Source organism: Leucoraja erinacea, chromosome 8 (assembly GCF_028641065.1).
Source record: "Leucoraja erinacea ecotype New England chromosome 8, Leri_hhj_1, whole genome shotgun sequence".
In the NCBI taxonomy this organism is placed as follows: domain Eukaryota; kingdom Metazoa; phylum Chordata; class Chondrichthyes; order Rajiformes; family Rajidae; genus Leucoraja; species Leucoraja erinaceus.
The window spans coordinates 28978293-28999576 of NC_073384.1; the positions used below are offsets into that span (position 1 = coordinate 28978293).

Genomic DNA, 21284 nt, shown 5'->3' on the forward strand with positions numbered 1-21284 from the left:
GGACCTGAATGTGTGGCTGAGGAACTGGTATGCATTTTGGTATCATCCTCGCTGGTGCTTAATATTTAATATTGTTTTTGTAGTTTACAGAAATGTTACACTATGCATAAAATCAAGTATTGCCTATTTAAAACAGTAGTGATTGTAGTTGGGAGCTGGGATTTAGATTCTTAGACCACTGGGATCTGTTTTGGAGTAAGGGGGAACTGTACAAAAGGGACGGATTGCACATTAACAGGTGGGGGACCAGCATTCTGGCAGGCAGGTTTGCCACTGCGACACAGGTGATGTTAAACTAAATAACAGGGGGGGGGGGGGGGGGGGGGGGGGGGGGGGGGGGGGGGGGGGGGGGGGGGGGGGGGTGTCAAATGGTATAGTCAAGGACGGAGTTAAAGGGAAAGGGAGTAAAGGGATGGTTAAGTAGGAGTTAAAACAGGCATGTGGTGATGGGGGATTTCAATATGCAGGTAGACTGGGAAAATCAGGTTGGTTCAGGACCTCAAGAAAGAGAGTTTGAAGAGTGCTTCTGAGGGATTCTTAGAGCAGCTTGTAATGGAGCCGACCAGAGAAAAGGCAATTCTGGATTTAGTGTTGTCCAATGAACCAGATTTGATAAGAGAACTTGAGGTATTGATCATAATATGATTTGTTTTAATCTGCAATTTGAGAAGGAGAAGGTTAAATCGGAAGTGTCAGTGATGCAGTTGAACAAAGGGGACTATGAAGGCATGAGAGAGGGGAACAAGGAAATGGCAGAAGAATTGTTATGGGGAACAAGGAAATGGCAGAAGAATTGAACAGGTACTTTGGATCTGTCTTCACAAAAGAAGACACAAACAGTCTCCCAGAAGTACAGGAGGACAGAGGATCTAAGGGGGTAGAGGAGCTGAAAGAAATTTTCATTAGGCGAGAAATAGTATTGGGTAGGCTAATGGGACTGAAGGATGATAAATCCCCTGGACCTGATGGTTTGCATCCCAGGGTCCTCAGGGAGGTGGCTCTAGAAATAGTGGACGCATTGGTGATCATTTTCCAATGTTCAATAGATTCAGGGTGAGTTCCTGTGGACTGGATGATAGCTAATGTTATCCCACTTTGCAAGAAAGGAGCGAGAGAGAAAACCGGGAATTACAGACCAGTTAGCCTGACCGGTATAGGGAAAGATGCTGGAGTCAATTATTAAAGAGGCATTGGGGCATTTGGATAGCAGTAAAAGGATTAGTCCAAGTCAGCATGGATTTATGAAAGGAAAATCATGCTTGACTAATCTTCTGGAAATTTTTGAGGATGTGACAAGTAAAATGGATGAAGGGGAGCCAGTCGATGTGGTGTATCTAGACTTGCAGAAAGCCTTTGATAAGGTCCCACACGGGAGACTGGTGACTAAAATTAGAGCACATGGTATTGACATGGATAGAATATTGTTTGGCAGACGAAGCAAAGAGTAGGAATGAACGGGTCCTTTACAGAATGGCAGGCAGTAGTGAGTGGAGTGCCGCAAGGCTCGGTGTTGGGGTCGCAACTGTTTACCATATATATTAATGATTTGGAAGAGGGAATTAGGAGCAACACTACCAAGTTTACGGATGACACAAAGCTGGGTGGTAGTGTGAACTGTGAAGAGGTTGTTAGAAGGTTGCAGGGTGACCTGGGCAGGTTGAGTGAGTGGGCAGATGCATGGCAGATGCAGTATAATATAGATAAATGTGAGGTTACCACTTTGGTGGCAAAAACAAGGGGACAGATTATTATCTCAAACGGGGTTAGGTTAGGTAAGGGAGAAGTACAGCGAGACCTGGGTGTCCTTGTGCATCAGTCACTGAAAGTTGGCTTACAGGTACAGCAGGCAGTGAGGAAAGCTAATGGAATGTTGGCCTTCATAACAAGAGGATTGCAGTATAGGAGTAAAGAGGTTCTTCCGCACTTTATTTTGGAGTTAGCCAACCTTCCCTTGCATGTCTCCAGTTGGTTCAGAATGCTGCTGCTCGCCTTTTAACTGGAACACGCAAGAGGGAGCACATAACGCCTGTTCTAGCCTCCCTCCACTGGCTGCCTGTGTACTTTAGAGTTCAATTTAAGATTCTTTTATTTGTTTTTAAATCTTTAAATGGTCTCGCCCCGCCTTACCTCTCTGAGCTGCTTCATCCCTACGCTCCTGCTCGGTGCCTCAGGTCAGCTGATCAGCTGCTCCTGGAGGTACCTAGGTCTAAGCGGAAGCTCAGAGGGGATAGAGCCTTCTCTGTTGCTGCTCCGACGTTATGGAACACTCTACCTTTGCACATTAGACAGGCCCCTTCACTGTTCATTTTCAAAACTAGTCTTAAAACCCTTTTCTATTCCTTGGCTTTCGCCCCTGCATGAGACTTTGCTCTTGTTTTAGTGTTTCTATTATTTTTTTTTATTGTTTTTACTGTCTTTTAATGTTTTTATTGTTTTGTTTTATGTTTATGATTAGTCATGTACAGCACTTTGTTGCAACAGTGGTTGTTTTTAAAGTGCTCTATAAATAAAGTTCAGTTCAGTTCAGTTGTATAGGGCTCTGGTGAGACCACATCTAGAGTATTGTGTACAGTTTTGGTCTCCTAATTTGAGGAAGGACATCCTCGTGATTGAGGCAGTGCAGCGTAGGTTTCCGAGATTGATGCCTGGGATGGCGGGACTGTCATATGAGGAAAGATTGAAAAGACTAGGCTTGTATTCACTGGAGTTTAAAAGGATGAGGGGGATCTTATAGAAACATATAAAATTATAAAAGGACTGGACAAGCTAGATGCTGGAAAAATGTTCCCAATGTTGGACAAGTCCAGAACCAGGGGCACAGTCTTAGAATAAAGGGGCGGCATTTAAGACTGAGGTGAGAAAAAACATTTTCACCCAGAGAGTTGTGAACTTGTGGAATTCCCTGCCACAGAGGGCAGTGGAGACCTAATATTGGAAAATGGCGGCGCACCTGAATGCAGCGGCTTTGCTCTCCCCCGTGTGGATGTTCTTGTTTTTGTCTGTCTTGTCCGTTTGTCTGTGGACCTGCGACTCAAAATACAACCGGCAGGACCTTCTGAGGATTGGGACGCTGTGTAGCGAACTAGAGTTCGCAAGGAGCTCCCACAACGACGATATACCGGCAGGAATCACCCGCCCAGCGAAGTCCGAGTGGATCATCTTACCGAAAGGACGGTGCGGGAGGCGGCGCAGACGGAGGCGGCAGAAGCGCGGTTGTCGAGCCGGCATTCAAGCTAGGCTAAAGAAAGATCCTTACAGACCAGCGCTACCCAGCATCTTTCTGACGAACGCCAGATCGCTCAACAACAAGATGGACGAGCTGGAGCTGATCACTGAAGAAAACAAAACTTTACAAACCTGCTCTCTCATGGTGGTAACTGAGACCTGGCTTCACGCTGGGATCCCGGACAAGGCCATCAGTCTGGTAAGAGCAGAGGGGGGGGGGCTATATATTTACTCCTATGACAAGTGGTGTACGAATGTAAACGTTGTCGAGAGACATTGTTCACCAGACATGGAGTTTATTACATTGAGATGTCGACCCTTCAACCTGCCGCGGGAGTTCACAGCTGTCGTTGTTCTGGCTGTTTATATTCCACCAAATGCCAACATTAAGTTAGCACTGAACACCCTGCTAGCATCAATCAACAAATTACAGACTGCGCACCCTGATGGGATTTTCATCGTGGCTGGAGATTTTAATCAGGCTAATCTAAAAACTGTCCTTCCTAAATTCCACCAGCATGTCACGTGTCCGACGAGAGGTCAAAATACACTGGATCACGTGTACAGCAACATTAGGGATGGATACAAAGCCTCCTCTCTCCCTCATCTCGGCCAGTCTGACCATCTCTCACTCTTTCTCACCCCGGCATACAGACCTCTCATTATGAGAACCAAGCCCAGTGTGAGAAGCATAAAGACTTGGCCCGAGGGCGCTGCCGCCCAACTTCAGGACTGTTTTGAGCGCACCGAGTGGGACTTGTTTGCAAACCAGGACATACATGAATATACATCCACAGTCATGTTCTATATACAGAACTGTATTGACAACGTCACTGTTAACAGGGAGGTCAGGTGCTACCCAAACAATAAACCATGGATGACCAGGGATGTCAGGAACCTGCTGAGAGAACGGAACTCAGCCTTTAGATCTGGCAGTGATGAATTGTACAGCACTGCCAGATCTAAACTAAAGAGAGCCATTAAGGAGGCAAAGACAGCCTATGGAAGAAGGATAGAGGGGTATTTCAACGAGAGGGACCCTCGGCGTGTCTGGCAGGGCATTCAGCAACTCACAAACTATAAGGGCAATGGGGGGGCCGATCATCTGCAGCAGTAACAACTCGCTAGCTGAGGAGCTCAACCATTTTTTCGCCCGGTTTGAGCTGAATGAGGCAGAGCCTGCATCTGCAGCCGCACCCAGCACCGACAACCCGCCACTCGCTGTGAGTACGGAGGACGTCAGAAGAACACTCCGCAGGGTCAACCCCAGGAAGGCTGCTGGACCAGATGGCATCCCAGGGAGAGTATTGCGGGACTGTGCAGATCAGTTAGCGGAGGTTTTTAGCAAAATCTTTAACCTCTCTCTGTTAACGTGCACTGTCCCTAAATGCTTTAAGACTGCTACCATCGTGCCTGTACCCAAAAAAACATTAATTACGAGCTTGAATGACTATAGACCTGTTGCTCTCACTTCGACCGTGATGAAATGTTTTGAACGGCTGGTCCTGGCCCACATTAAGTCCTCACTCCCACCCACCCTGGATCAGCATCAGTTTGCGTATAGAGCTAATAGGTCAACGGAAGATGCCATCAACACAGCTCTACATTCTGCACTGGCACATCTGGAGCGTCCTGGCTCATATGTGCGGATGTTATTTGTAGATTTTAGTTCTGCATTTAATACTATCATCCCCAGCAGAATGGTGGACAAACTGTCTGATTTAGGTGTTAATGCAAACACATGTGGATGGATTAAGGACTTTTTAACAGACCGCCCACAGACTGTCAGGATGGGGTCCAATTACTCCCCAGTCCTGACGCTCAGCACAGGTGCGCCACAAGGATGTGTGCCGAGTCCAATCTTGTATACAATATACACTTACGACTGTATACCAACACACAGTACAAACAGGATCATCAAGTTTGATGACGACACGACTGTGGTGGGACTGATAAACAACGATGACGAGTCTGCCTACAGGGATGAAGTCCAAAAACTGACCGTCTGGTGTACCAAAAACAACCTGGTACTAAACCCATCAAAGACAAAAGAACTTGTCATTGACTTCAGGAGGAAGAGGAGAGAGGAACCTGCTCCCTTATACATCAAAGGAGACATGGTGGAGAGAGTCAACGACTTTAAGTTCCTGGGAATAAACATCTCCCAGGACCTCAAATGGCAAATGAACACCGTCACTCTCGTGAAGAGGTCTCATCAGCGGCTGTATTTCCTAAGGTCTCTACGGAGAGCTAACGTCTCACAGCCGCTGCTGCTGTCCTTCTATCGATGCGCCGTGGAAAGTATCCTCACCTATGGAATCCTGGTGTGGTTTGCCAGCTGTACTGTGGCTGAGAGGAGGGCGCTGCAGGGAATTATAAAAACTGCGCAGCGCATTACAAACGCTAACCTGCCCTCCTTGGATGACATATACAAGGCCCGATGCTTGCGCAGGGCCATAAATATCAAGAAGGACACATCCCACCCTGCCAACCACCTTTTTACTCTGCTACCCTCCGGGAGGCGATTCAGGTCTCTGCAGGCTCGCACTGGTAGACTAAAAAATAGTTTCTACCATTGTGCGATAAAAGAGCTTAACTCCAATAGTGAACACTGGGAAGCAAGAAGTAACTTCGAGGAATACCGCTAAATTCTTTTAATCTCTTTTAAAAATGTATTTATATTCTACTATTAACTGTACATGTGCATTGGTGCCGTGTTGTATTTCTTTTAACGGAGGAGAAGCAAATGGAATTTCGTTGCTCAGTTTTGTGCAATGACAATAAACATATTCTATTCTATTCTATATTCTATCACTGGATGGATTTAAGAGAGAGTTAGATAGAGCTCTAGGGGCTAGTGGAATCAAGGGATATGGGGAGAAGGCAGGCACAGGTTATTGATTGGGGACAATCAGCCATGATCACAATGAATGGCGGTGCTGGCTCAAAGGGCCGAATGGCCTTCTGATGCACCTATTTTCTATGTTTCTATTGTCTATGTTTCCTGGGAAAAATATTTTGACTGTCTACCTTCTCTATACATCTCATAATTTTGTATACCTCTATCAGGTCTCCCCACAACCTCCAGTGTCCAGTGAAAACAGTCCGTCTGTCCACCTCTCCCTGTAACTAATGCCCCCTAATCCAGACATCATTCTGGTAAACATCCTCTGCACCCTTTTCAAACCCCCCCCCCCCACATTCTTTCTGCCTCAGGGCAGCCATAACTGCACAAAATATTTCAAATGGGACCTAATCAAAGTACAGGTGCACAACCTTTTATCCGAAAGCCTTGGGACCAGACACTTTTCGTAATTCAGAATTTGTCGGTCTTCGGAATGGAAATTTTTTTGCGTAGATTTTAATGGCTGGCTCAGTGGTAGAGTGTTCGGCTCATATCCGCAAGGTCGCGAGTTTGCGCCTTGATCCCGGCAGTTACTCGGTCGCGAGCTTGAGTCTTCAATGTGGTTTTTTTTTGCAGAATAAATGTTTGTATGACATGCAGTGTAGGAGAGGTGTACTGACTGTGTGGGCAGAACTTTGGAAGTGATTGCCCACCAGTCTAAAAAGCCGCTGTGTCTCCCTGTCCCTGGGATAGCAGGGGGCGATCAAACAGCACAATACCCCCCTCCCCCTCCAACTCCAGAGGAATTCGCTCCCCGATGGGCCGCTACGGCGACAAGTGGCAGTTTGCCCACAGCCCGAGCTGCGCCACCCCAAGAACACCTTGCACACCATCAGCTTCTGCCCCTACGTGTTCCTCTGGAGTTGGAGCGGGGCTGGGCTGGAGTTGCTGCTGGCTGTGGGTCTCTGGGATCTCCGTGCTTGCAGTGGGCCTGGGGGTCGCTGTCCCGTTGGTCCTGACGTCTCCGGCCACCCCCCTGGACTGGAGCTGAGACTGGGAACTGTACCGCCCTTGCCCCCTCCCTCTGCAACTGCAAACAACCCCCCTCTCCTGCAAGGGCGGTACAGTTCCCGGAGGATAGCAGGTGGCCGGAAACGTCAGGACCAACAGGAACCCGCTCCCTGATGGGCCCGCACGACGCCCCGAGCTGCGCCCCGTCATCCGCAACCCAGGTTCCTCTGTAGTTGGAGCGGGGCTGGGCTGCTGTTGGCTGTGGGTCTCTGGGATCTCCGTGCTTGCGGTGGGCCGGGTGGTCGATGTCCAATTGGTCCTGACGTCTCCGGTGACTGCACTGACCTGCAGCCATCGCCGACTTGAAGACAGTACAAAGCCCCTGCGCCGGTGCAATGAGCGGGGAGCTGGAGAGGGGAGGGATGGGATCACACACATGGCCGGGGAGCAGAGGGGTGTAGGTGGGGTGAAACTGAAGGGAGCGACAATCTGCTGCTGCCTACACTGTGTATCGTGTCTACCGTGGGAACTTTTAACTCAGCGGGCAGACAGCAGCATATTGTCAATTATTAACCCTCCCGCGCAATATACTCTCACCTCTTTTATGGATGGGGATTTAGTTCCCCTTTCTTCGAGGACCGACAAGAGGTTCCGCTGTCACCTCTGCGGGCCGCCCTCGGTGAACGTCCTGTCTCCCTGTCCCTGGAATAGTAGGGGGCGATCAAACAGCACAATACCCCCCTCCCCATCCAACTCCAGAGGAATCCGCTCCCCGATGGGCCGCTATGGCGACAAGTGGCAGTTCGCCCACAGCCCGAGCTGCGCGACCCAAGAACAAGACGTTATTCTTGCACACCATCAGCTTTTGCCCATACGGGGAGCGTGTTCTTCTGGAGTTGGAACGGGGCTGGGCTGGAGTTGCTGATCTGGGATCTCCGTGCTTGCAGTGGGCTTGGGGGTCGGTGTTCCGTTGGTCCTGACGTCTCCGGTGACTGCACTGTGCTGCTAGCATCGCGACGTGAAGACAGTACAAAGCCCCCGCGCCGGTGCAATGAGCGGGGAGCTGGAGAGGGGAGGGAAGGGGTCACACACATGGCCGGGAAGCAGAGGGGTGTAGGTGGGGTGAAACTGAAGGGAGCGACAATCTACTGCTGCCTGCACGCTGAGTTAAAAAGTTACCACGCAGGACTCACGATACACTGTGTATCGTGAGTCTACCGTGGGAACTTTTTAACGCAGCTGGCAGGTAGCAGCATATTGTCAATTATTAACCCTCCCGCGCAATATACCCTCATCTTCTCTTTTATGAATGGGGATTTAGTTCCCCTTTCTTCGAGGACCGACCGGAGGTTCCGCTGTCACCTCTGCGGGCCGCCCTTGGTGAACGTTTTCAAGGACCTTTCTTCAAGGACCGAAAAAATGTCGCTATTCGGAGGTTTTCGTTATTTGGATCGTCGGATAAAAGGTTGTGCACCTGTACTATAATGCTGCACCATGACTTTCTGGCTCTTATACTCAATGCCCCAACCTATAAAAGCAAGGATACCATATGAATTATTTGCCACTCTGCACGCATATGTCTTTTTTACCACTCTAAACTAACTTTTTCAAGGCCTCCTCATTAACATTCAAGTAGTATAAATTTCTTCATCGAAAGATGTTGAAGACTTTGAAGAATGATGACTGAGCTGTGGAAATGTAAAATCAGTGCTAAATTATTAGAGGCTTAGCGTGCAACTCATAATTTAATGATGCAAAATAAAGATGCATCAAGCATGATTGCTAAAGAATTTTCCTTGAATCTTTTACCGTTGGCACACCTCATTTGTCTCTCTGGTGACATGTTTTTCTTTTATTCTATTGATCAACTCCGATTAAGAATGATGATGCAATCTGTTGGGTATAATTAGTTGCCTACTCTAAATGGTTTGCAGGTAGCTTCAGGCAGCTGTTAAGCTACCTTGTGTGTTATCTGGGGAAGCTTTGTCATTGCTTTGACATCTGAAGTGACAAAAAATAGTGTGTAAATTGCTTTGGCACAACATTGTCCAGTACCTAGTCTCCACTGCAAATTGTTTTGGCACTGATTTGGTTTGGACCTACTGTCAGCTGTTAAGTGAAGCAAACAATTCAGCTTTCCTGACATAGCTATTAGCACTATTGCTACATTTACCCGTATCATGTGACTTGACCAGAGGCTTAAAGAAGTTAATGGCTTAATTAGTCAGTATTTTGAACATGGAGCTATTTTAAATGATTAATTAAAAAAAATACAGTACAAAGTTAATATCAATACAAAGACAATGGCAATTCGAATTTATTTGGTTAAAATTATACACTTTTTATTATTTTCTACATGGTACAATGTAATTTGTGATAGAGAATTAAAAGGTTAGACAGCATTGTTCCTGGATTGATAGACAATGTAATTATTAAGTCCATCCAAATTTGCATTGCCATATTATATTCAGAATTGAATAAAATTATCATCAGCTAAATTGAATGATTCTTTTGCTTCTGAATGTTCTTTCTTTTAAGTTGGTTAGTTGCTGTCATAGTATTTGTTATTAAATTCATGAAAGTCTTACAAATTTTCTTTTGTGAAATGTCAAGCTGCAGATTACCAGAATCAAAGAAATAGTTGAATGATAAAAACTAATTTGGCCTTTAAAATTCACAAAGCTGCTAACCAAATTATAAGTATTCTGCTTATCAAAATCTGGATGGTTTCTATCTACAGGTTGCCCAGTAATTAGCTGATCTTTAAAATTGGGGTTATACATCCTGCCATTCAAGGCATCTCTCCTACCAAAGTTCCATTCCAAATTTGAATTTGAGTTTTTTTTTAAATAATTTGGTTTCATAGAAACATAGAAACATAGAAAATAGGTTTAGGAATAGGCCATTCGGCTCTTTGAGCCTGCACTGCCATTCAAAATGATCATGGCTGATCATTATGTTTCCTTTGTTTATTTGTACTAACAATTTCACATGGACTTAATCAATTAATTCACTACCCTTTCCCTTTCTGTAATCGATGAAGATTTAATCGGAGTGGAAGGGGGATATAACTTTGACCCAGATTTTATAGTCAACAGTTATGCAGCAATGCTCACTACTGACCTTGAATAAACATTTCAACTGGTGTTGGGCATAGTTATAGGTGATCTATGTCATTGAGAAGTAAAGATGTCATCAAATTTACTGAGCAACCACTCATATTGAAGACATGAAAACAGAAAATCAGCATGTTAAAAAGCTTTAATTTCCCTTTATATATTTAATTGTTTTAGAAAAATTCTCACCATAGAGCATATTCTCACCAATTCAGTGATTTCAGAAAGATTTCTATTTACATGGAGGTCAGTTTCTGCGTAATGATGCCAAACATTGACAGTTCATCCTACTTTGAAACCCAGGCCCATGTTTTTTTAACCGTGTTCAGCCATGTCAGACCGATGATCGTCAAAGTTGTGGTTTATATATTTAACAGGCAGTCAATTTTCCAACCTTACTCTTTGTCATTTTTTATATTCCATATTTAAAATTACTTTTAAAATCTTAGGCTTTCAAAATCTTAGTGTTTCACATTTGACAGCAAAGGAGTCTCCCTAATAGGCATTGAGAGCTATAAAATGCTTTTTACATGACACCAAGAAGGCAGCTGATCACCATTGCATTTGATCCATTTCCATCTACAACTTCCCATCTAAATACCTGCCCAAATGTTTTTAAATGTTGTTAATGTATCTCTCAACCTTTTTGTTTGGCAGCTTGTTCCATGTTCATAAAAACCCTCTGTGTGGAAAGGTCCCCACCCCACCAGGATTAAATCTTTCTCCTCTCACCGTAAACCTATATCCACTAGTTCTTGATTCCGAGAAGTAGGCTGTGTGCATTCACCCTATTGTTATATTTCATTAGTTTATACACCTCTAAAAGATCACCACGGAATAACGCCGTGGCCTGCCCAATCTCTTCCTATGACTTTTTTTCTTGAATCCAGGCGGCATCCGTGTAAATCTTTTCTGCACATTTTACAGATTAGTGGCATCTTTCTTACAACAGGGTAACCAAAACGGATGACAATACTTTAAGTGCGGCCTCACCAATGTCTTGCACAACTGCAACATGACACCCCAACTTCTATATCTGATGCCCTTGCTGATGAAGGCCAGCATGTCAAAAGCTGCCCACCACCCTGTCCACCTGTGAAGTAACTTTAAGTGAGTACCTGTTCTCCATGGTCACTCTATTCTACAATACTCTCTAGGGCCCTACCATTCACTGTAAAAGTCTTAAGGGCCTGTCCCACTTGGCAAATTTTTTGGCAACTGCCGGCATCATTGATTGACGTATCAGGTCACCGAAAAATTTGCGGCGTGATGTGGCAGTGATGCGGCGTGATGACATATGAAGCGCGGTGTTTTTTTCAAGTGTCGCAACGTTTTTTTTGTCGCCGCTGGATTTTGAAATGTTCAAAATCTTTTGGCGACAGTGATATGACGCCGGCAGTCGCCGAAAAAAAATCACCAAGTGGGACAGGCCCTTTACACTGGTTTGACCTCCCACAGTTCAACATTTCGCATTTAATTAAATTAAACTCCATTTGCCATTCCTCGCCCTACTTAGATGATCGAGATCCTGCTGCAATTTTTGATAATCATCTTCATTGTCCACAATACCATCTATTGCAGTGCAATCTGCGTACTTACATTGAGTCTGCATTGTACACTCTCATCCAAATTGTTGATGAAGATGACAAAAAACATTGAGCCCAGCACACCACCAGTCACAGGCATCCAGTCTGAAAAGCAACCTTCCATGATCACCCTCTGCATCCTACCATCAAGCCAATTCTGTAATTAGCTAGCTAGCTTTCCCTGGATCCCATGCAATATAACCTTCAAGAGCAGCCCACCAGGCAGAACTTTATCAACAGCCTTGCTGAAGTCTATACAGATTGTGTATACCACCCTGACCTCACCAACCTTCTTGGTTACTTCCTCAAAAAATTCAAATTCATGAAACATGATCTCCCACTCACAAAACCGTGCTCAATATCCCTAGTGAATTCTTGATGAGACAAGTAGAAGAAAATAGTAAAAAACACAAATGCTGGAAATAAAAACAGATGAGGGAATGTGTCCTATGTACAGCTACAGAAATATTGCAGTGAATGGAGAGTCAAAGCTTAGGCAATTGCCTGCTGTAAACTGCCCATATAATACTTTTCCACAGCAACACAAAGAAATTAAATTATTTCTTGCATTAGAAGGTACCTTGCAGACAATGGCAGCACACGTTGACCTCATATTTCTTGAGATGATTGTGCGGAACCTCCTTGACCTTCTGTAGTAAGAAGCTTGGTTTTGATCAAGAAAAAATGGCAATTAGTTTCCATGTCAGGATGGCTTATGACTTGGAGAGAAACTTGCTCCAATGTGCCTGCTGCCTTTGTCCTTCTAGATGGGAAATGCTGAAGGCATGGAAAAGGCCTTAAAGTGGCGGATTTGCCTCTTTCGGATGGTGATGGGATTGAAGGTATAACTTTGGGAATTAAGTGCAGGCCACTTTATTATAGACCCTGTTGATTTTCAGCAGTGTTGTTGGAGCTACTTTCATTGGTTAATGGGGGAATATTCCATCATGTTCTTGACCTGTGACCTGGATATGGAAATATTTTGGGCAATTGTGAGACATGTGGACACATGGAACTGCAGTTGCTGGAATCTTGCACAGAACACAAAGTGCCGGAGTAACTCAACAAGTCACGCAGCATCTCTGGAGAACATGGATAGGTGACGTTTTGGGTTAGGACCCAGTGAGATGAGTAGTGTTATGCAGAGAACTTAGCCTCGTAGCTAGTTCAGGCTGTGATTTGTTTTTCTGCAATAAGGGCTAGTTGGTCACCTGAGTGGGTTGGCGAGCAACATGTGACAAACTGTATGTGCAGCCTGGAAAGTTTTAATGAAAGCAAGGTATTGTCACCTTTGAGCTCTATTTCAGAAAAAGCAAGGATATCCATGTCCAAAATAATACCATGAATGGCAAGGGCCTTGAATGTAAATGAAACAATGTTCCTATGGAAAATCATAAACTCTTGGCAGATTGTGCAGGGACATATATTGTATACTTATATAATACAATATGTATTATTGTATAATATGTACATAATATGTATGTATTATGTGTATATAGTAATACATATATATTACAATATCCATATTTACACATCCATCCTATGTATAAATACTTACATAGTACACACTTACTTGTAAGTAAGTACTACTTACTTGAAGTAAGTGTACCAGAAATTGGTTAAGACTATAAGATCCATTGGGCCTCTGGATGGGAGAGTCGGTAAATTTAATGGCTGGGAATGAATTAAATCGAGATGGAACAAGAAAGAAGCAAAGTATTCATATTTAATATGTATTTTTTAATATCGAGGAATGTTTACATTTATGGCTTAGGGTATTTTTCCAAATACATCTACTTTTAATAGACCTGTTGGCCCTGAATAGTAATTTTTCTGCCCTTGGTGATATTCTAAAGATTAATTTGCACACTTCATATTGATTAGAATGCAATTCAGACAAGCTTTTCCTCTGTGACAAATGGTGCTTCCTATTGAGTTCCAAATACCTTTTCTATTTTGTTGACTTTTTACCCCACCTCACTTTATTTTTTACAGACTATGAATGACTTTGATTATTTAAAACTACTGGGAAAGGGCACTTTTGGCAAAGTGATTTTAGTCAAGGAAAAGGCAACTGGGAAATATTATGCAATGAAGATTCTAAAGAAAGAAATTATTATTGCAAAGGTAGGCACAAATGGTTTACTGAAAAATTGAAAATATTAATATTCTTGCAGTTAAATTGTAAAGTAGTGATTGTTTTCAAGAAAAAAACAATACGGACAATTAATACCTTAAGTGCTTTGAGTTGCTTTATTTCTGATGCTTTATTGACATAAATCAATTCATGTTACAGGGATGTCCTGTGTTATAAACAGTAAATTATAAATCATATTTTTTATTTATTTAATTCCCTTCTAAGTTCTTAAATGCAAGAAGACTCTATTCTGTAATTAATATACGTCATAGTTTATGTAATAGAACTTTAGATAAAATTTAACCAATCATGAAGCTTATGTATCAGTAGCGAACAATGCAAAATATGAAACCTAATAAGCTTTAAAGACATATGCAGTGGCTTATGTGGGGAAATAAACTGCGTTACCATTTGCGAAATCCAATTCCGATTGATATTTTCTCTCTTACTCGTGATCTTGTCTTGTGTTGTGGAGGAGAACAGAAGCATTGCTTAGGAGGGCAACTTAACTGTATGTTCTCTCTACAAAAGACAACAAGGGAGCAACTACTTGACATGAAAAAACAAATCACTTCTATCAAAACCAGAGAACAACTTCCATAGCCAGGATTACATTATTATCATTTCATCAAAGTATAATATCACACAAAGGCAGCAAAGGAATCAATTCTGTCTTATACAATTAAACTAGCTATGCAGGATCACTCACATCATTACAGCTCCTATTTGGGCTCTTGAACAATACACCGAAAAAAGTGGAAAACAGATTTTAATAGAAAGCTATTCAACTTGAATCTACAGTGCCCTCCATAATGTTTGGGACAAAGATCCATCATTTATTTATTTGCCTCTGTACTCCATAATTTTAGATTTGTAATAAATAAATAAAAAATCACATGTGGTTAAAGTGCATATTGTCAGATTTTAATAAAGGCAATTTTTATACATTTTGGTTTCACCAAGTAGAAATTACAGCAGTGTTTATACATAGTCACCTCCATTTCAGGGCACCATAATGTTTGGGACACATGGTTTCACAGGTGTTTGTAATTGCTCAGGTGTGTTTAATTGCCTCCTTAATGCAGGTATAAGAGAGATCTCAGCACCTAGTCCTTCCTCAAGTCGTTCAATTACCTTTGAAAACATCTATTGCTGTTTATCAACATGAGGACCAAAGATTTGCCAATGAAAGTCAAATAAGCCATTATCAGACTGAGAAACAAGAATAAAACTGTTAGAGACATCAGACAAACCTTAGGCTTGCCAAAATCAACTGTTTGGAACATCACTAAGAAGAAAAAGAGCACTGGTGTGCTTACTAATCGCAAAGGGACTGGCAGGCCAAGTAAGACCTCCACAGCTGATGACAGAAGAATTCTCTCTATAATAAAGAAAACCCCCCAAACACCTGTCCGACAGACCAGAAACATTCTTCAGGAGTCAGGTCTGAATTTGTCAATGACCACTGTCCGCTGAAGACTTCATGAACAGAAATACAGAGGCTACACTGCAGGATGCAAACCACTGGTTAACCGCAAAAATAGGATGGCTGGGTTACTGTTTGTCAAAAAGTACTTGAAAGAGCAACCACAGTTCTGGAAAAAGGTCTTGTGGACAGATGAAACGCAGATTAACTTATATTTGAGTGATGGCAAGAGCTAAGTATGGAGGAGAAAAGGAACTGCCCAAGATCCAAGCATACCACATCATCTGTGAAACACGGTGGTGGGGGTGTTATGGCCTGGGCATGTATGGCTGCTGAAGGTACTGGCTCACTTATCTTCATTGATGATACAACTGCTGATGGTAGTAGCAACATCCTATCTAACCATATAACAATTACAGCACGGAAACAGGCCATCTCGACCCTTCTAGTCCGTGCCGAACACATAATCTCCCCTAGTCCCATATACCTGCGCTCAGACCATAACCCTCCATTCCCTTCCCATCCATATAACTATCCAATTTATTTTTAAATGATAAAAACGAACCTGCCTCCACCACCTTCACTGGAAGCTCATTCCACACAGCTACCACTCTCTGAGTAAAGAAGTTCCCCCTCATGTTACCCCTAAACTTCAGTCCCTTAATTCTCATGTCATGTCCCCTTGTTTGAATCTTCCCTACTCTCAGTGGGAAAAGCTTATCCACATCAACTCTGTCTATCCCTCTCATCATTTTAAAAAACCTCTATCAAGTCCCCCCTTAACCTTCTGCGCTCCAAAGAATAAAGCCCTAACTTGTTCAACCTTTCTCTGTAACTTAGTTGCTGAAACCCAGGCAACATTCTAGTAAATCTCCTCTGTACTCTCTATTTTGTTGACATCCTTCCTATAATTAGGCGACCAAAATTGTGCACCATACTCCAGAATTGGCCTCACCAATGCCTTGTACAATTTTAACATTACATCCCAACTTCTATACTCAATGCTCTGATTTATAAAGGCCAGCACACCAAAAGCTTTCTTTACCACCCTATCTACATGAGATTCCACTTTCGGGGAACTGTGCACAGTTATTCCCAGATCCCTCTGTTCACCTACATTCTTCAATTCCCTACCATTTACCATGTACGTCCTATTTTGATTTGTCCTGCCAAGATGTAGCACCTCACACTTATCAGCATTAAACTCCATCTGCCAATTTTCAGCCCACTCTTCCAACTGGCATAAATCTCTCTGTAGACTTTGAAACTCTACTTCATTACCGCAACCCCACCTATCTTAGTATCATCTGCATACTTACTAATCCAATTTACCACACCATCATCCAGACCATTGATGTACATGACAAACAACAGTGGACCCAGCACAGATCCCTGTGGCACCCCACTCGTCACTGGCCTCCAACCTGACAAACAACCATCCACCATTACTCTCTGGCATCTCCCTTCAGCCACTGTTGAATTCATCTTGCTACTCCACCATTAATCCCCAACCATTGAACCTTCTTAACCAACCTTCCACGAGGAACCTTGTCAAAGGCCTTACTGAAGTCCATATACACAACATCCACTGCTTTACCCTCATCAATTTCCCGAGTAACATCTTCAAAAAATTCAAGAAGATTAGTTAAACATGACCTTCCAGGCACAAATCCATGTTGACTGTTCCTAATCAGACCTTGTTTATCCAGATGCTTATATATATTATCTCTAAGTATTCTTTCCATTCTTTCCATTATAATTTGCCCACCACTGACGTCAAACTAACAGGTCTATAATTGCTAGGTTTACTCTTAGACCCCTTTTTAAACAATGGAACAACATGCGCAGTACGCCAATCCTCCGGCACTATTCCCGTTTCTAATGACATTTGAAATATTTCTGCCATAGCCCCTGCTATTTCTACACTAACTTCCCTCAATGTCCTAGGGAATATCCTGTCCGGACCTGGAGACTTATCCACTTTTATATTTCTCAAAAGTGTCAGTACTTCCTCTTCTTTGATCCTCATAGTTCCCATAGCTACTCTACTTGTTTCCCTTACCTCACATAATTCAATATCCTTCTCCTTGGTGAATACCGAAGAAAAGAAACTGTTCAATATCTCCCCCATCTCTTTTGGCTCTGCAGATAGTTGTCCACTCTGACTCTCTAATGGACCAATTTAATCCCTCGTTATCCTTTTGCTATTAATATAGCGGTAGAAACCCTTCGGATTTACTTTTACCTTACTTGCCAAAGCAAGTAATCTACTCAAGTTCAAACAAATGCCTCAAAACGCATTTGCCGGCGGTTCATTCTACAGCAAGACATTGATCCCAAACATACTGCTAAAGCAACAAAGGAGTTTTTCAAAGCTAAAAAATGGTCAGTTCTTGAGTGGCCAAGTCAATCACCCGATCTGAACCCAATTGAGCATGTTTTTTATATGCTGAAGATAGAAATGAAGGGGACTAGCCCCCAAAACAAGCATAAGCTAAAGATGTCTGCAATACAGGCCAGCAGAGCATCACCAGAGAAAACACCCAGCAACTGGTGATATCCATGAATTGCAGACTTCAAGCAGTCATTGCATGCAAAGGATATGCAACAAAATACCAAACATGACTACTTTCATTTACATGACATTGCTGTGTCCCAAACATTATGGTGCCCTGAAATGGGGGGGTCTATGTATAAACACTGCTGTAATTTCTACATGGTGAAACCAAAATGTATAAAAATGGTCTTTATTAAAATCTGATAATGTGCACTTTAACCACATGTTACAAATCTCAAATTGTGGAGTACAGAGGCAAATAAATAAATTATGGGTCTTTGTCACATTATGGCGGGCACTGTATCTCCTTCAACGTTCATAATAGCCAATGTTAAATTATATTACGCTTGTTAATTCGCACTAAAATATATTTGATTTAAAACTAAAATTGACAGTATGATGCAATATGTGTATAACATTTAGAACTTTGCCAAAACTCATGGAAATAGAATGAAATACATTTTTGAGAAAATTGTTCTGCAGCGGAATTATAATTCCAACACCTTAATTAGCTAAAATTATCCATCTTGTTAGGAAATGCAATCAAAAACCATTTCTATTTATCCTATAAAGTCCAAGAAAATAGAAACGTGCAACACAGGAGCATGTCCCTTGGCCCACAATGTCTATGCTGAACACGATACTAAGATCAACTTTTACCTGCCTGTACATAATCCATATCGCTTAACCCTCTGCACATCCATGTGCCGATCGAGAAGTCTCTTAAATACCACTATCGTTTCTGCCTCCACCACATTCCAGGTACTCACCATGCTCTGTGTAAAATAAACTCGCCCGCACATCTCCTTTAAACTTTGCCCCTCTCAACTTAAAGCTGTGCTCTCTAGTGTTTGATATTCCCTTCCTGGGAAACAGATTCTGACTCTCTACCCTAGTAATGCTTCATTCTTTTTTCCATACTTCTATCAGGCCTCCCCTTAACCTCCGGCGTTCCAGAAAAAACAATCCAAGTCTGTCCAACCTCCCCGTATAATGAATGCACCCTAATCCAGGCAGCATTCTGGTAAACCGCTTCTGCACCCTTTCCAAAGTCCCCACATCCTTCCTTCAATGGGGTGACCAGAACTGCATGCAATACTCCAAACAAGGCCTAACCAAAGCTTGTCTTTATTAGACTGATAAAATATATGATGACCAATGTTCATGACTATTGACTCTTATTATACTGTAGATATTTCTTGCTGATCTTCCATGATGTCCAGTTGCACTTTTGTGGAAACTTTAAAATGACAGCTAAGAACAATTTCCCATAAGCTTTATCTTAAATTTGATTCCATATGCAATGGTACAATACACGTTCAAATAGTAATTTAAGAGAATCATGGGAGGTATCAATATTTGTTTTGTATTAGCCTCATAAATATTTTCATTTCTGTAAACATTTGATCAATGCATGAACCTACAGGCCAATGCACAGAACTAAATGTGGGGTTTCCACCAGGAACCAATGAAAATATAACATCCCTGTAACCATAATGAAATACAATTCCACAAACCTAGTGGATTGAAATATTCAAGTTTTTCAAAATATTGTTTTATTATTACTGCAGTGTGTAAACATTTTGCAGGCCCCACTATATACTTCTGATTTACTAAATTAGGGTGGGAGGGAAAGGTGGTAGGGAGGTAGTGTGAGAATGCCGAGGAACACTCAACATGTTAATTATAATTGCTGATGAGTTTATGTATGGACATTTTTGATTGTTGTTCTGGTCTGCAGTACTTTGCTCTCACCCAAATGTCAATGTTCAGATTAGCAAAGCAATTGACAAACTGAATATCACCATTCCTGCCTTTTGCAAGTTTAAAACAAAGTGATGGATATTTGTGGTCTGCTATTTTGAATATTTGGTGGTCTGATTTGTTCTTAAAATTATTCATGCTGCACTTAAATAAACTAATACTTTATCATCCACTAAAATCCAACTGACTCTCAACATTGCCATGGATGAATATATGACAAAGATCAATGGCATAAACCAAAATTCTGAAACTACTCAGCAGGTCAGGCAGCAGCTTAGATAAACCAAATTAATGCTTCAGAATTAAGTCCATTCATCAGAAATGGGTTAAGTAAGAGAAAAATTTTAAGATGGAGTGACGGGGGAAGAGTAGGAGAGGAAAAGGGTAGAATGTGTAGAATGGGTAAAACAGGATAGAGTTTAGAGAAACAGCATGGAAACAGGCCCTTCGGCCCACACAAATCATTGGATCACCTGATTTCACTAGTTCCGTGTTAAGTTACTTTCACATCCATTCCCTGCACACTAAGGGCAATTTACAGAGATCAATTAACCTACAAATGTGCACCTTCGGGATATGGGAGGAAATGTGAGTACCCAGAGGAAATCCACGTGGTCACGGGGAGAATGTGCAAACTCAACACAGACAGCCCCAGAGGTCTCTGACACCGTGAGGCAGCGACTCTACCAGCTGGACCACTGTGCTGCCCTTAGCTAAAATTCAAAGGCAAATGCTGTAAGTTTTGGGAATCTGAAACAAATGCTTAAAATGATGATTATCTGAAATGTTTAAACTTACAAAATGGTATTATTGATCCCAGTAACCTGCACTGTGCCTGGTTGGAAGGTGAGGTGCTACTCCTCAAGTTTAAATTGAGTAGAAGGCAAAGGACAAAGAGGTCAGAGAAGACAGTCTGATGGAGAATCAAAGTGAGGTGCTTGGAAGCTCAGTATCCATTGAAGGTGAGAACAAGGAAGATCATACGTAGTCTGGCCAATGTAGAGGCGACCAAATATGAGGATGGCATGGTAGTACAGGAGAGGTCCTACTGCCTCAAAGCTCCAATGAGCTGATTTAGATCTTAAGCTCTGTGCAAACTCCACATACATGGCACAATTTCCCAATGCTCGGGTTTCCTCCCAAATATCAAGGACTTGTTGGTAGGTTCATTATTGACGATAAGTTGTCCTTTAGTGTGGGAAAGTGCCAAATAAATCAGAGTAATTAATGGGTTGCATGAGAGAGGGATATAGGAAATTAAGCACCAGGGGAATTCCTGGAATGGGATAGTTCGTTCGGCAATATGCAGAAAGTGTTGTGGGTAGGGAAGTGCATGTTGGTGATGATGGAAGTTGAATTAGAGAATCTTGGAGGGGGTGGGTTATTTATTGGGAATTATTAAAAATTATGGAGATTGTCGATTGACTGTGAGGCCATTGTAGATGAGAACAAGGGAAATATCAACTTAGTATAACATGGAACTTCCTGTTGTGTAATACATTAATTCTGCATAACATTCCCAATTTGACAACTTAACGAGAAATATTGAGGAAAATTACCTAATTGACTCACTGGGGACTAATTACAGATTCTAGACTGACCATTGAGAATCATCTA

At 42.5% G+C, this 21284-nt stretch overlaps 1 protein-coding gene across 4 annotated transcripts in view; it reads left to right on the top strand.

The window, feature by feature from the left end:
- Positions 1–21284, top strand: part of LOC129699479 (RAC-gamma serine/threonine-protein kinase) — a 356110-nt gene that overhangs the window by 249080 nt on the left and 85746 nt on the right. For 3 of the 4 annotated variants that reach the window (XM_055639303.1, XM_055639302.1, XM_055639306.1), the window contains exon 6: positions 13779–13910. The exons of the other annotated variant lie outside the window; for it this stretch is intronic. In XM_055639303.1, coding sequence (XP_055495278.1) covers positions 13779–13910 — 132 coding nt within the window. The remainder of the gene's footprint in view (positions 1–13778; positions 13911–21284) is intronic. 4 annotated transcript variants of the gene reach the window in all.